This window comes from Felis catus, chromosome F1, assembly GCF_018350175.1.
Source record: "Felis catus isolate Fca126 chromosome F1, F.catus_Fca126_mat1.0, whole genome shotgun sequence".
Taxonomy (NCBI): domain Eukaryota; kingdom Metazoa; phylum Chordata; class Mammalia; order Carnivora; family Felidae; genus Felis; species Felis catus.
This window is the reverse complement of record NC_058384.1, coordinates 22,321,987-22,339,272: the sequence shown is the minus strand read 5'-3', so window position 1 is coordinate 22,339,272 and position 17,286 is coordinate 22,321,987. Positions and strand designations below refer to the sequence as shown.

The 17,286-nt window shown below is 36.0% G+C and overlaps 1 protein-coding gene across 7 annotated transcripts in view; it reads left to right on the top strand.

The window, feature by feature from the left end:
- The window catches only part of HMCN1 (hemicentin 1), a 469,326-nt gene that overhangs the window by 342,171 nt on the left and 109,869 nt on the right, over positions 1-17,286 (top strand). For all 7 annotated transcript variants that reach the window (XM_023247312.2, XM_003999241.5, XM_019821722.3 and 4 more), the window contains 5 exons: positions 6,510-6,701; positions 9,804-9,977; positions 11,299-11,412; positions 12,509-12,654; positions 16,500-16,650. In XM_023247312.2, the coding sequence (XP_023103080.2) occupies positions 6,510-6,701; positions 9,804-9,977; positions 11,299-11,412; positions 12,509-12,654; positions 16,500-16,650 (777 nt within the window). The remainder of the gene's footprint in view (positions 1-6,509; positions 6,702-9,803; positions 9,978-11,298; positions 11,413-12,508; positions 12,655-16,499; positions 16,651-17,286) is intronic.

Sequence of the window (17,286 nt, the reverse complement as noted above, 5' to 3'; positions counted from 1 at the left end):
TTCAGCTCAGATCATGACCTCATGGTTCGTGGGTTCGAGCCCCACATCGGGTTCTGTGCTGACAGCTCAGATCCTGCAGCCTGCTTCAGATTCTGTCTCTCTTTCTGCCCCTCCCCCACTTGTGCTCTGTCTCTCTGTCTCTAAAATAGATATTGACCTGTAGTTTTCTTTTCTTTGGTATCCTTACCTGGCTTTGGTATCAGGGTAATGCTGGCCTCCTCTTCAATTTTTGAAAGAGTTTCAGAAGAACTGTTGTTAATTCTTCTTTCAGTGTTTGGTAAAATTCACCAGTGAAACCATCTGATCTCTGCTTTTCTTTATTGCAAGGTTTTTGATTATTGATTCAGTCTCCTTACTCATTGGTCTGTTCAGATTTTCTGTTTCTACATGATTCAGTCTTGGCAACTTACATGTTTTCAGGAATTTGTCTTATTTATTCTAGGTGGTCAAGTTTGTTGGCAATAGTATTAATAGTACTCTCTTATAATCCTTTGTATTTCTATAGTATCAGTTGTAATGTCTCCTCTTTCATTTATAATTTATTTATTTGGGTCTTCTGTCTGTCTTTCTTAGGACAGCTAAACATTTTTATTTATCTTTCCAAGGAACCAGTTCTTAGTTTTGTTAATCTTTTCTATTGTTGTCCTATTCTCCATTTGTTTCTGCTTTAGTCTTTATTATTTCCTTCCTTCTGCTAACTTTGGTCTTAGTTCTTTTTTTTTCCCCTAGTTCCATGATGTGTATAGTTAGGTTGTTTATTTGAGATTTTTCTATTTTTCTATGTATGTATTTTTCAATATAAGCTTCTGTCTTAAAACTGCATTTGCTGCATACTAAAAATTTTGATATGTTGTGTTTCCATTTTCGTTTGTCCTAAGATACTTTTTCATTTCCCTTTTGATTCTCTCTTTTATCCATTGGTTATTCTAAAGTGTACTGTTTAATTTCCATGTATTTGTGAATTTTCCAGCTTTCCTTCTGTTAATGGTTTGTACTTTTATCCCATTGTGATAAGAAATGATACTCTGTATGATTCTTCTTTTTTTCTTTTTTTTTTTTGACTTGTTTTATTTTTTATTTTTTAAAATTTACATCCAAATTAGTTACCTTATAGTGCAACAATGATTTCAGGAGTAGATTCTTTAGTGCCCTTTACCCATTTAGCCCATCCGCCCTCCTACAACCCCTCCAGTAACCCTCAGTTTGTTCTCCATATTTACGAGTCTCTCTGTTTTGTCCCCCTCCCTGTTTTTATGTTATTTTTGTTTCCCTTCCCTTATGTTCCTCTGTTTTGTCTCTTAAAGTCCTCATATGAGTGAAGTCATATGATTTTTGTCTTTCTCTGACTAATTTCACTTAGCATAATACCCTCCAGTTCCATCCACATAGTTGCAAATGGCAAGATTTCATTCTTTTTGATTGCCGAGTAATACTCCATTCTATATATATATACCACATCTTCTTTATCCATTCATCCATCAATGGACATTTGGGTTCTTTCCACACTTTGGCTATTGTTGATAGTGCTGCTATAAACATGGGGGTGCATGTGTCCCTTCAAAACAGCACACCTGTATCCTGTGGATAAATGCCTAGTAGTGCAATTGCTGGGTCATAGGGTAGTTTTATTTTTAGTTTTTTGAGGAACCTCCATACTGTTCTCCAGAGTGGCTGCACCACCTTGCATTGCCACCAACAATGCAAAAGAGATCCTCTTTCTCCGCATCCTCGCCAACATCTGTTGTTGCCTGAGTTGTTAATATTAGCCATTCTGACAGGTGTCAGGTGGTATCTCATTGTGGTTTTGATTTGTATTTCCCTGATGATGAGTGATGTGGAGCATTTTTTTCATGTGTCAGTTGGCCATCTGGATGTCTTCTTTGGAGAAGTGTCTATTCATGCCTTTTGCCCATATCTTCACTGGATTATTTGTTTTTGGGTGTTGAGTTTGATAAGTTCTTTATAGATTTTGGCCACTAACCCTTTATCTGATACGTCGTTTGCAAATATCTTCTGCCATTCTGTCGGTTGCCTTTCAGTTTTGCTGATTGTTTCCTTTGCTGTGCAGAAGCTTTTTATTTTGACGAGGTCCCAGTAGTTCATTTTTGCTTTTGTTTCCCTTGCCTCCAGAGACGAGTTGAGTAAGAAGTTGCTGTGGCCAAGGTCAAAGAGGTTTTTGCCTGCTTTCTCCTCGAGGATTTTGATGGCTTCCTGTCTTATATTGAGGTCTTTCATCCATTTTGAGTTTATTTTTGTGTCTGGTGTAAGAAAGTGGTCAAGGTTCATTCTTATGCATGTCGCTGTCCAGTTTTCCCAGCACCATTTGCTAAAGAGACCGTCTTTATTCCATTGGATATTCTTTCCTGCTTTGTCAAAGATTAGTTGGCCATACGTTTGTGGGTCCATTTCTGGGTTCTCTATTCTGTTCCATTGATCTGAGTGTCTGTTCTTGTGCCAGTACCATACTGTCTTGATGATTGCAGCTTTGTAGTACAGCTTGAAGTCTGGGATTATGATGCCTCCTGCTTTGGTTTTCTTTTTCAAGATTGCTTTGGCTATTCGGGGTCTTTTCTGGTTCCATACAAATTTTAGGATTATTTGTTCTAGCTCTGTGAAGAATGCTCATGTTATTTTGATAGGAATTGTATTGAATATGTAGATTGCTTTGGGTAGTATTGACATTTTAACAATATTTGTTCTTCCTATCCAGGAGCATGGAATGTTTTTCCATTTTTTGGAAATGGAAATTATCCATTGGTTAATTTTGGTGTCATCTTCAATTTGTTTCATAAGCTTTTTATAGTTTTCAGTGTGTAGATTTTCCACATCTTTGGTTAGATTTATTCCTAGGTATTTTGTGGTTTTTAGTGCAATTGTAAATGGAATCGACTCCTTGATTTCTCTTTCTGTTGCTTTATTGTTGCTGTATAGGAATGCAGCCGATTTCTGTGCATTGATTTTATATCCTGCAACTTTGCTGAATTCATGAATCAGTTCTAGCAGGTTTTCCATGGAACCTTTTGGATTTTCCATATATATCATGTCATCTGCGAAGAGTGAAAGTTTAACCTCCTCCTAGCCGATTTGGATGCCTTTTATTTCTTTGTGTTGTCTGATTGATACTCTGTATGATTTTAATCATCTTAAATTTGTTAAGACTTGTTCTTTGGTCTAACATATAATATATTCTAATTAATGTACTATGTGTGCTGAAAATAATGTGTATTCTGCTATTGTTGGCTAGAATGTTCTGTATAATTCTGTTTGGTCTAGAGTGTTGTCCAAATCCTATTTGTTTTTTTGTTTTTTGTTTTGTAGTTGTTCTTGTTGTTTTATCAATTCTCTGTATGGATGATCTTTTCATTGTTGACAGTGGGTATTAAGTTCCCTAAATACTATTGTATTGCTGTTTATTTCTCTTTTTAGTTCTATTAGTATTTGTTTATGTACTTAGTTGATCCAATGTTGGGTGCACAAATATTTACATTTATTATATCTTCTTGAGGATTGATCCATTTATCATTTCATAATGATCTTCTCTGTCTCCCTTGTAGGCAACATATTACTAAATCTTGTTTTTTAATTCATTCAGCCATTCTCTGTTTCTTGATTAGAGAATTTAATCCATTTATGTTAAAGTAATTATTGATAAGTTAGGACTTACTATTGCCATTTGTTTTCTTATTTTGTAAACCCTTTAGTCCTTGCTTCTTGCTGTCTTCTTTTGTGAGTTGATGGTTTTTTTGTAGCAGTAAGCTTTGACTCCTTTATCCTAATCTTTTGTAGAACTAGTATAGATTTTTCTTCACCATGAGACTTACATAAAATATCTTACATGTTTTTTTAGCCTGATAGCAACTTTAATTTGATAGTATACATAAACGTTACATTTTTACTTCTCTCCCCCTCACATTTTAGATTATTGATGTGGCAGTTTTTGTACTTTTTACATGTCCAAATTATTGCAGTTATCGTTATTTTAAATACATTTACTTTTTAAGTTTTAAATTTTTTTTTAACATTTATTTATTTTTTAGAGACAGAGAGAGACAGAGCATGAGCAGGGGAGGGGCAGAGAGAGAGGAAGACACAGAATCCAAAGCAGGCTCCAGGCTCCAAGGCATCAGCACAGAGCCTGACGCTGGGCTCAAACTCATGAACCGTGAAATCATGACCTGAGGTGAAGTCGGACACTTAACCGACTGAGCCACCCAGGCATCCCTACCTTTTAACTTTTAAACTAGAGTTGTAAGTGAATTACACACTACCATTACAATTGAAGAGACTATGACTTTGGCTGTATATTTACCATTACTGGTGAGTTTTATGCATCCTCTTGTGTCCACTTGAGAATGTCTTTATTAGCATTCTTGTAAAGCAGGCCTAGTAATAATGAACTCCCTCAGCTTTTGTTTGTTCAGGAAAATCTTTATCATTCCTTTGCCAGCTATAGTATTCTTGGTTGACAGATTTTTTTTCTGTTAACATTTTGAATAAATTATCCTATTCTTTCCTGGCATACAAAGTAGACCTTATTTTTTTTTAATTTTTAAATGTTTATTTATTTTTGAGAAAGAGGAAGACCGAGCACAAGCAGGGGAGGAGCCGAGAGTGAAGGAGACAAAGAATCCAAAGCAGGCTCCGGGTTCTGAGCTGTCAGCACAAAGCCTGATGCGGGGCTCAAACTCACAAACTGCCAGATCGTGACCTGAGCCAAAGTCAGGCACTTAACCGACTGAGCCACCCAGGCACCCCCAAAGTAGAACTTATTTTTTTTAAACCAGCCTAAAGTCTTATGGAAGTTCCTTAGTATGTGATATGCTTTTCTCTTGCTGCTTTCAAACTCTTTGTCTTTAACTTTTAAAAACATAATTATAATGTGTTTCAGTGTAGCCCTTTTCAAGTTCAACCCATTTGGGGTCCTTTGGGCCTCATCAATCTGGATGTCCATTTCTCTCCCCATGTCTGGGAACTTCTCAGCCATAATTGCTATAAATATACTTTTTGTCCTTTATCTCTGTCCTTCTTGGATTCCCATAATGTATATATTGTTTCTGTTGATGGTATTCCATAAGTCCTATAGGCTTATGTTCTTTCTTTCTTTCGTTCTTTCCTTTTCTGACTGGTTACTTAATGACCTATCTTATAGTTCACTAATTCTTTCTTCTTGGTTGAGTCTGGTGTTGAAGCTCTCTATTGAATTCTTTTGGTCAGTCACTATGTTATTCAGCTCAAGGAATTCTGTTTGTTTTTGATAGTTTCTGTTTCTTTGTTCACGCACTGTTTTCTTAATTTTGTTTAGGGCCTGTGTTCTTGTGGTTCCCTAAACTTCTTTGAGAGGATTATTCTGAATTCTTGGTCAGACAGTCCATAGATCTCCATTCGTTTAAAGTCATTATTAGAGTTTAATTAGTTTCCTTTGATAGTATCTTTTTTTAACTGACTCCTTGCATTAGTATCTGCACATTTGAGTCAGGGGCCTCCTCTTCCAGACTTCATAGGTTTACTTTGGGAACAGTAATCATCCATCAGTCAATTCAGCTTGGTGTTCTGCATAGGTAATCTGGTAGTGTCCTTGCAGGTGGGGCTTGCTATTAGGGTCTCTATTTGGTTAAGGCCACACTGCTTGAGCTCTGAGGTTAGTGGAGCGGGGTAACTGTTGGCTGGAAACAGTCAGATAGTACTACTCACTTGATTTCTTGACTGAGTGCAGTAGGATAGGCTCTGTGGTTGCCTGAATGTTCTGGTTAGGCTTCGTAGTCAGGTAGGACTGGGTGCTGTAACTCAGCAGTTGGGCAGGCCTGTAAGTCTGCTTCCACGTCTGGGTGGGGCTATAGAACATGGTTGGTGTGGTCAAGCCTTCCAGTTTTAATATATTATTCTAGCCCTTTTTCCTAAGTAAACTTGCTTTTATGGTTTTAAATTTTTTTTAATTATTTGAGAAACTTAAAAATTAATATTTAATATAAGTTTCATGTTAAAACAGAAAGATATTTCCCCATAGGCTATAAATATTACAGGACTAATTATTTATATTTATATCCACCAATCTATATATTTATGCTAGAATCCTGGTATAAACTGAAAATATCTGTTTATGAAATTGTTTAATTCAAGGCTTTTCCTTTTTTATAGCTTTCTGTCAAAAATATAAAAACTTAAAAAAATTTTAATGCATGTGAAAGTATTTGTGAAAAATAATTTTAATAAAAATGCATATCCCATTTTTTTTAAAGTATGTTTTGCTATTTAAGGACAAAGACTAATTTGGAATGATTTCACTTATAGATCAAAACAATTTTCATTTGAAAATGGTTTGTGATACACAAATTTAAAAAATTATAGCATGATTGTTATAAATTATGTTTACAAATTTAATTTAACATGAATGGCTAATGCATTGTTTTACAAATGTGATATTTAAATGTCAAATAGGTGAAAATGCTTTCAGTTATCATTTATAGGCATATAATTATTAGCCATCTCTCAGAAATGGCTTTTGGTTACAGGGAACCCAGTGCCAGAAATTACATGGCACAAAGATGGACAGCTCCTCCAGGAAGATGACACCCATCACATTATGTCTGGTGGCCGCTTTCTTAAAATTACTAAGGCTCAAGTATCACACACTGGAAGATATGCATGTTTGGCTTCTAACACGGCTGGCGACAAGAGCAAAAGTTTCAGTCTTAATGTGTTGGGTAGGTACAATCAGTGCTTCAAATCTTGAAGAATCAAACATGAAGGTCTGCTGACTTACCTTCTTTTCTTTTTCTGCTTAATGTTTCTACCATAGAATTTCATTATTTAAGGAGGACTAGTGGTTGTGTACATTTGCTGTTTTTCTTTAATTCATTCATTCATTCACAGATTTATTCATCACATTAAAAATACCACCTATGTTCCAGGCACTGTGTTTTGTGCTAGGGACACAACTGTGGAAAAGACAGATGCTAAAAACATAGTGGTAAGAGATAAAATATATACTGGTCAAAGAGAAATAGGTCAACAGTACAAGGGTCTCAATCTGATATATTTTATCCTTTCTTTATGAGACTCTGCCATTATTGGTAATTGTCTATCTTATAGTCTTTGTGGACTAGGAATTATGAGAAACTATACATTCAAAGTTATGCTTATGTCTCAGGCATGACATTAAAATAGATTCTTAATTTCTGTTCATGTCTTGAAATTTAAAATACACCACCTAAATGTATTATATTTGATTACATATATCAAAATACTTTTTATTGTACTAGAATCAACTGACCTACATTTGAGTATGCAAAGTTTTGCAATTTTTGTTTGTTTTTGTAGTTATTGCCTAGACTCTTTTGGGAAACATAGTCTCATACATAGGAAACTCCCATACAGGATACTACCCTCTTGTAGCTTACAGCCTAATTAAGTAGAAGAGATAATGTGTGCAAGAAAAATTAAATCAAAATAGTGGATAATGTATAAGTGTCAAATGAATAGTATATATAGATAATACATAAAAAATAAACTCCAAAATGTAGAACCCCTTTTACCTTGTAAAGGATTTAGCCCCAGCCCCTGACAGAGCATTGAATAACAGATACATGGATAAGTATGAATGGGAGTTCATGAGCCAGTTGCCTGTTAACGCACCTGTTCTTCCTCACACCCATAAGTGTATGAAAGGCAAATGTTCAGCCCTGGATTTCCTCTCCTGCAGTACATTCACTGCTTCTCTCAGAGCTTTAAGTTCCTGGTGCCTCCCTCCTTTTACCACTGATTCATTTCCCAATATAACTCATGTCCAAATTCTATACTGTGTCCTCTCTGGAAACCCAATTTAATATTCTCTCCAGTTCCTTGCTGTAACTGAAATCTGACTCTTCCCAAGAGACACTAGCTCCCTGGAGATTCTGTCCAATCTCCACTGTCTCCAAGTATCCCAAGTCATACTATCTGATTGTGCCCTCCAATCCTCACTTCCTAGTTACTTACCAGTTTCTTGTCATTCTCCCTCATTCATTGAGGGCTAAGGGATCTGAATCAAAGACTTCTTTTCCACCATCTTCATAAAGATGAGGCTGTTTAGTGTGTACATTTCAACTTCCAGTCTACTCAGCCATAATTCAGTGTCCTTACCCTTTCTTTTCCCAGAGGATGAGGTATCTTCTTGTTCACAGTTACTGCCTACACGTATGCCTTTAACTCTGTATCTTCCACCTTACTTGATAAGTTAGCCATTCCCATCACCCACCTTACCTACAGCTTCACCTCCTACTGCCTCCATCACTTCATATTGTAACTATTCCATGTCTACTGCTTGTCCCATTTTCCCCATGCCATGCTTCATGCTGTTGTGGCAAAGATTATCCTGTTGCTAGATCCCAAAAATATTTTTCAGTCCTTTCTTAATGTCTTAAACATTAGTTATCACTTTTTCCTTGGCAGTGTTCTTCCCTAGTTATCCTTGCACACTTTCTGTTGCTCCTTTTCTCTCTCTTTTATGGACTTTTACATAATCCATCTCTCAAAAATTAGGTCCCTTAGCATTTTGTCTTTCTTCACTGCTTATTTTACTCTAATATTGTCTTCAAATAATAAGCTTAATTCCCATGAGCTTATTTATCATCTCCTATAGACTGGTGTCTTTTTTTAAAAAAAAATTTAATGTTTATTTATTTTTGAAAGACAGAGACAGAACTCAGTGGGGGAGGGATAGAGAGAGGGGTGAAACACAGAATCTGAAGCAGGCTCCAGGCTCTGAACTGTCAGCACAGAGCTCGACTCAGAGCTTGAACTCACCACAAGATCATGACCTGAGCCAAAGTCAGATGCTTAACCTACTGAGCCACCCAGGCGCCCCAGACTGGTGTCTTTCTTAACCCATACCTGCAACCCAGATCTTTCTTCCAAGTTTGGATTTCTATATGCAATTACTTGTTGGACAAGTCTACCTGGATTCCTCATGGGCACTTAAAATTCAAGATATTCAGAACTGAACAAACTGTCTTCCCCTCCTAAATGAGCACATCTTTCCATATTTTATATTTATGTTGCTTCACTGCAGTTTACCTACGTTCCCAAGCAAGAAAACTAGAAGTCATCTTTGATTCAGCTTAGTCACCAAATTCTGTCATCAAGGCACACCAGTTAACTTTCTAAATTTTTTCTTTAGTCACTCCTTCCTCTTTATGCCTCCCTTTCATTCAGTCTCTCATTATCTTTTACAGAACAAATGTACCTATCTCCGTTATCCTTGCTTCCAACATTGATCCCCTTGAATCCGTCTTCTATATATTCCCTTCTTGCTCCTCACTATGCTCCCAATATCCTCCTTCTTTCTACTAGTCTCCCTTCTTTCTCTTACTAACCACCACTAATCCTTGAAGACTCACTTTGAAATCTCCTTCAGGAGGGCTTCCCTGATGAGAGTCCTCATACCACATACTTGAGATTGGATTAAATGCAATGCTTCCAAGTATCCTGCAACAGAATTCCCATTCTTGCCTTACTACATTGCATTACGATTTCTTTTTGTGTGTCATCTCCATTATGCCATTTCGAAGTTCTCATTCTTTTCATGTAGAATAACAAAAATAATCAATTATTTCTCTGTTAATAAATGGAATTACACAAATAAGTACAGTGAAATTTAGAAATTCACAAATAAAGGTCTACGGCCATACCACCCTGAACAAGCCCGACGTTGTCTGATCTCGATAGCTAAGCAGGGTCGGGCCTGGATAGTACTTGGATGGGAGAAAATTCACAAATAAGGACATTTCTAAACATATTTCTTTCATCACATTTTAAATCTTTTTCAGTATCCCCTACAATTGCTGGTATTGACAGTGATGGTGGCCCTGAAGATGTCACCGTTATCCTTAACAGCCCCACATCTTTGGTCTGTGAAGCTTATTCATATCCTCCAGCCACCATCACCTGGTTTAAGGATGGAACACCTTTAGAATCCAACCGAAATATTCGTATTCTTCCAGGTAATTAGTTTACTTTAGATGCCCAAGATACATTTATGCCATCTGCTATTGTAGAAAAAGAATCATTGGTTAATTTTAATAAAAGTGATTATGACTTAGTTATGCTATTCTATTGCTATTTTAATTTTTAAATTATTTGTATATATCTTGTAACCTAAAGCAAAATTACTTTTTGAAAGGCCAGTAAAATATGTAAATAAAGGGCAAATCAATAAATACCACGGTGCTATTAATTGCTAAAATATAATGTGAAATACCAAAAAGAGTAGAAATTCACTTCTTGCTGAATTGAACTTTGAAAGAGAATTAGTATTTAGATTGAGAGAGTTTGTTTATTTCTCTTTAATACCTGCCAAAATGTATGAAAATACAAAGAATGGAAAAGTATTATCACTGGTTTTAAGAAATTTAGTTTTATGTGGAAGGGAGATAAGATGTATAAAAGTTAATTAACAACATGAATTCATGAATAATAATGGATTATGAATAGTCATGGAGATTGATAAATGAGATAGTGACAGATTTTATAAAAATTTAAAAGATAGAATGGCCACTGTGGGCCAAAGTGGTCAGGAAATGCTTTGTTGCATTTGGAACTTGAACTAACCCTTAAGGAAAAATATAGAATTGTGTTGGTTGGAAATAAGAGATTTCAGATCCATCTGGATGACTAGTGTGGAAATGGTACAAAGTGAGAATGGCACATAGATATACAAAAGGCCTATCTATGCGCAAGTAATAATCTGTAGACTCCCCACCTCCCACTTGAGTGGAGGTGTGTGTGTGTGTGTGTGTGTGTGTGTGTGTGTGTGGCAGGGAGGGAGGTGGATAGGAGAAAAGGTCAGGAAGGAACATTGGGGTCGTGTTTTGAATGCTGGACTAGTGTTTTAACTTTATACTTTAGTCAATTGAGAACCAATGAAGATTTTTAAGGAGAATGGTACCATAATACAAACTGAGTTTTAGCAAGATCAGTCTCTACTGATAGGCCAAGTAAGTGAGAGGAAGATGACTAAAGCAGAAGACCTATTTATGAAGAGAGTGAAACAAAGACCTTAGCCAGAGTGTGTACAGGGGCATGGGAGGGTCAGGATGAGCATGAGAGTCATTACCACAGAGGATCACCGAGGACTTACTGACTCCTCACCCACTATGCAGTGCCCATGTATATTGTAGTTTGTCCTGTGTCACATGTCTATTACAGAATTGGCACATAGAAAAAGAAATATGTTAATTGTGAGAACTAAAACCCCTGATAGTTTGTGCATATTCTGTTGCCACTGTGACTTCAGAGGTTCTTTGGTGTTCCATGCTTTTTCAGGAGGTAGGACTCTGCAGATCCTAAATGCACAGGAGGACAATGCTGGAAGATACTCTTGTATAGCCACTAATGAAGCAGGAGAAATGATAAAGCACTATGAAGTGAAGGTCTACAGTAAGTCCTGAAAAAACACTACATTTCATATTTTCCTCAAGTTTTCTAACTTTTTTGATACTGTTTTTTATTATGGGTTCATAATTATTTATACTCATCATTAAAGCTTGTTGTCTATGCAGTTTCCTTCATTAAGATGGAAGTTGAATTAACATTGTACCCATGACCTCAATTGCTTAAAGATGTGAAGAGCCCATTCAGTCTACTCACTAACCTCTTGTTGGAGAACTTTTCAGTGGTACTTCCTTATGTTTCTGTTTTTCCTTCTGAAAACCCTCTGGGCTGAGTTATAGTACTTTCATACACAAAATTGTTATTTAAATATACACACACACACACACACACACACACATTCTAATCAATAGCTTAAGATGAGTTTATCAATGACTTTGGGCTGATCCACTGTACTTTGACCTGTACATAAAAAGCAAATCAAATCCTGGGGCACCTGGGTGGCTCAGTCAGTTAAGCATCTGACTTTGGCTCAGGTCATGATCTCATGGTTTGTGAGTTCAAGCCCCGCATTGGGCTCTGTGCTGACAGCTCAGAGCCTGCTTTAGGTTCTCTGTCTCCTTATCTCTCTGCTCCCTCCCCAGATTGGACTCTGTCTCTGTCTCTCAAAAACAAACACTAAAAAAAAAAAAAAAAAACAGCAAATCCTACCATTAACAGGGCCTACATTTCAGGATTTTGGTTTTGTTTTTGTTTTTAAAAAGGAAGAGAATCTTTCTGATTGTCTTTTATTCTTTGAATCAGCTCCTTTAATGACTGACAAAATACATTTTATGGGTCATGCTTGGACTGTGTCTGGGGACCTGGAAAAATGAAAGTAATGGTTCTGTGAAGCAATGGTTCTAATTAGACTCATTGGCAGTATTCAAATGAAGGGAAGAAGATATTTTCCTTCACATTTCCTTCACATCTGAATGCTACCATTTCATAAGATGCACTCTTGGGTCCATGGGGGAAGAAGAGCATAGCAAATGCCTCAGTTATTTCCTTGTTTTCTTAAGTAATTGCCAGTGTGATTTCCATGATAGTCCATGTATATAAAAGAACCAGTGCTTACTCTAAGAATATTCATTTTTTTATGCAGTTCCACCCATCATCAATAAAGGGGACCTACTGGGGCCAGGTCTTTCCCCTAAAGAAGTGAAGATCAAAGTAAACAATACGCTGACTTTGGAATGTGAAGCTTACGCGATTCCGTCTGCCTCTCTCAGCTGGTACAAGGATGGACAGGCCAGTCACACATTTTGTTTTTCCTTTGCGAATAGTTTCTTAAAAACAAAAATGACCAATTAAGTTTAAAAAAAAAAAGGGAAAAAACAGGCACCAGTAACTCAGAGAATCAATGTCGCCTTATAACCAGCACAATCCCCACAATCCCATGCTCCCAGAATATAAAACTGTTAAGAAATTGAACCATTTCAACAATCTTAGCACTATTCCATCACAGGAAAGTTTGAAGGATTGTTTTTGTGGACATTAGCAGTCATCTATAAAACTCCAGCCGCTTTCCCACTGAGGAACAGTTTTTGTGTTCTGTGGCTTCACAGCGTAAGCAAACTTTGTAAAGAAGAAACAGAACAGTGCTAAGCCAAATTAAAATGATATAACAAGGGTACTAAGTTTATTCAGAGTTTTCTCTGAAGACCTTTAATTCTTTTACAAAAGGTAACCTGTTTTACATTATCAGAGGAAGAAAAATAGCTAACTGTGATGATTAAGTGCCCAATTCAGTTAACTAGGGGCAATGAGAAACTATAAATAATGACACTTCCTTCCATTACGTGATCTGACTTTCAGACTATACATCCTCATTTCTCATTCAACTTCTTTTCTTCCATGCATGTTTTAAAGATAAATGTGCTAGTGTTTTGACACCAAAATAGACTCTTTTTTTTGGCTGCTGTTAACACTGTGCTTAATAGAGATGTGGCATAACTAAGCTGCTGTTTGTCCTGTTATACACATAATCAACCAAATGGTCAGTTAAATTCCAGCTGTAGAAGTTCAAGTCAGAGTTATGATTTAAGATGCAGACAGATATAGCTTTTTTTTTTTCAGGTCACAGAGATTTTGCAATACTGGCAGCTAGAAAAAAAAATTGTCTCTTATAAAGTAAGCAGCTTCATCTGGAAGCCGTTGGAGAGGAAAAATATGGAATTCCCACCATGTTCTGTTTATAGTGTCTTTTCTGACTGCAAGTACACTTCATGGTACAATATCAATTCTAGATGAGTTTGCTTGGAAACGATTCCTTTCTCCTTTGAAATCTTATTATTTTGTTTTTAGTTTTATCTAGAACCTTTTTATTTGTTTTAGTTACAACGCATGCACACACATGCACACACAAACACATACCCATGTAAACATTGACTAAAGACTAGAATCGTGCCAGGAATGAGGCATTTTCGTTTCTTTAAATATCATAATGAATGGTTAATTTACAGTTCCAAATCCAGACTCTGAAATTGATCCAGTTATGATGCTTTAGTTAAACTGCTAAATTTTTCAGGGTTTACCATTGGTTCTCTAAAATGTGTGCCCCCCAAAATACCAGTTTTTGTTTTCCATATCCTTTCTTCTTTCATTCTTCAGATAAGCAGCACTACTTCAGTAAAACAGCACTTTTGAGAAAATACACCAAACACATTGGTCATGTTAGCCACCATAAGTTTTAATAGAATCTTTGAGTTATTTATTCATGCCTTAAAGGGTTTTTTAGCATAGAAAATTTAAATTATATTATTTTTATTTAACTGATGTGTTAATAATGATTTAGTTCCGAAATTATTTATTGAGCACATACTATTTCCTGGGCACGATTTAGATTCAGGGGATACAGCTATGAAGGAAACAGACAAAAGTCTCTCCTCGTGTGAAGTTTGGGGAGACAAACACTAAATAAACAAACCAGTGCAGCATATAATGTGCCAGATGGGGTAAATGTTATGGAGAAAATTCAGTCAGGAAGAAGAATAGTAAATATGCTCTCTTATTTATGTAGGGAAGACCTCACTGATAAGGTGATATTTGAGCAGAAACTCAAAGAAAATGCAGGAAGCAGACATACAATACCTGAGGGGAAGATATTCTAAAGTAGATAGAATAGCAAGGACAAACATCCTAAGGCATTTTGGCTGAAGTGCAGTGATCCATGGGAGCACAGCAGTTGTGAGCAAAAGATTAATGGGGAGACAGATCATACTGCCTTGTAGACCAGTTGGCCTTTATTCTGGTAGGAAGTTACTGGAAAATTTTGAACACAAGAGCAATATGATCTGACTTAAGGTTTTAAAAGGGTTATATTGGCTTCCATACTGAGAGAAGATAGAGAGAGTGGTCCAGAAGAGAGATGGTAATTACTTGGACAAAGGTGGTAGCAGGATGTGAGGGAAAACTGTAAGACAAAGATGAGTCCAAGATTTTGCGTAAGATCAATAGGAGAGTGAGTTTAGATAGATAAGAGGTCCGAGGATTAAGCCTCAGGGACTCCAACATTTAGAGGTTGGGGGCAGAGAGTGAAGTCCCCCAAAAGATAGGAGGGGGGGAAAGTTTTTCAAAACGAACACAAATTAAATAAAAACTGAGAGAACTGACCAGTAAATTTAGCAACATGGATGTCATTGGTGATTCTGACAATGTCATTTTGGTCAAGTGGAGACTGTAAAAGTCTTATTGGAATAGATTCAAGAAAAGATGCATTGAAATGGAGACAGCATATGTAGAAAACATTTTAAAGTCATTGGCTATAAAGGGGAGTAGAAAAATGTGGAGTTAGGCTACATTCTAAAGAGATTTTTTTTTAATGGGGAAAATTGTAGTATGTTGTATGCAGATTGAAATCATCCAGTGGAAAGAAATAATTTGATGATGATGCAGGTGACAGAGGACATAGTTGTTGGAGAGGTGTCTTTGAATAGACCACAGGATGCTCAGAATGGACAGACCAGTGTTAACCAAGGTTAGACTTTTACCAGGGAAATAAAATAAAGGGAAAGAAGGCAAAAGGAGTTGAGGGCTTATGCAAGGAGCGATTGTCATAATAGACCTTCACCGGGTCAGGAAAAGAGTGAGTGGCAGTGAAAAGAGGTCTGTGGAGTGTGAGTCTTCCCTTGGGACCAGGAATTTATTGGAGTTGGGATGCTAGAGGAAGTAAGTTAGGAAGTTAGGAGGTAGTGGTCAGAGAGTGAGAACTTGAAAGTGAGATTATAAAGAGATGTGGTTACTGGTAATTACAAGGGCGAGTATGACTGGTTGAGTGGCTGAGAGAGGATTGGGGACAAAAAATTAAAGGAGAGGAGGTCAGGGAGCTGAGAGCACACAGCATTGGATAACTGTCTATGTGGGAGTTGAAATCGCCAAGAATTACGAGAAAAGTATCATTAGAAAGAATGACAGTGAGCCAGGAGCTTAAAGCCTTGAAGGAATAAGAGGGAACTTAGTGTAAATGGAAATGTTTAGAAGGCGAGAAATGTTCTATTAAGTGTAGGTGATGTTATTAATAAAACATTGTAATATAAATATCTGTAAGTTAGTGTGCCATATAAGTATAGTAATACTCTGAATCAAACACTGTAACATAAATATCTCTAGGTTACAAATTTCCATTTATGAAGTAATAATGTTTCTGAATGACCAATAAGTGATATTTAGATCAAATGAGAATATTCATGCCCCCAATCTTTCATTTAAAAACTCTGAAATTTTCTACAGAATTATAGTAAAAGATATGCTTTTTTAGTACAATGTGGAATCAGCTGATAAATAATTTTTTCCAACATGGATAGATATGGTATGTAAAAATGTTTTTTTATCATACAATAGATTTGATATATAAATGTACCACCCGGAAATAACCGGACACAGATGTAAAATATATGAGCAATATTTTCAACAAATAAAAATGTGATTACTCAAAAAGTTTAATTAAAGTAAATTAATTAAATTATTGTTATCTCGAGTATTTCAAATGTAATTTATTTTTATTTATTAAAGAATCCTAAAAAGTATCAGCTGTATGGTCTCTTAGAGGATTTATTAGAATACTTCATGGTAACATTATTATAATTGAATCACAGCCTCTTAAATCAGATGATCATGTTACTATTGCTGCAAATGGACACACACTTCAAATAAAGGAGGCTCAAATATCAGATACTGGACGCTATACTTGTGTAGCATCTAACATTGCAGGTGAAGATGAACTGGATTTTGATGTGAATATACAAGGTAATGATAAGATGCTTATTGTGTATAATTTAACTTATATGATCTATCAAAGCAATGAAAAAGAGATTCGACTTATTTTACTTTTTTTAAATATAATTTATTGTCAAATTGGCTTACAGATAACACCCACTGCTCACTGGTTTATTTTAAATACCTATCTTTCTGTTGACAATAAAAAAAATTCATTATTGAACACTGGAACTTGAGAAATTGAGGAAGAAATAATACATTATTCAGGGTTACTTCTATTATTTTTATGTTTCCTTCTGGTATCTTTTTGTAAGGTATACTTCATTTATAAATCAGGGTCACATGATACAGACTTTTCTATTACATGAGCTTTCCCCTAATATTTTTTTTCATGAAGGTTTTGTTTGATAGCATTTACATGGAAGGCAAGAAAGTAGTAAAGTATGGAATTTTAAATGGTCAGACTTGAAATGGAATGATGATTTAGGCTCTTACACACTTTTTGACTTGGGCAAGTTACATAAATATTTTAAGCCTTAGTTTCCATGTTTTGAAATTAATGCCTTAATTTAAAAGGGCTCCTGGGTGGCTCAGTCATTTTAGAGTTCAACTCTTGATTTTGGCTCAGATCATGATCTCACAGTTGGTGGGTTTGAGCCCTGTGTC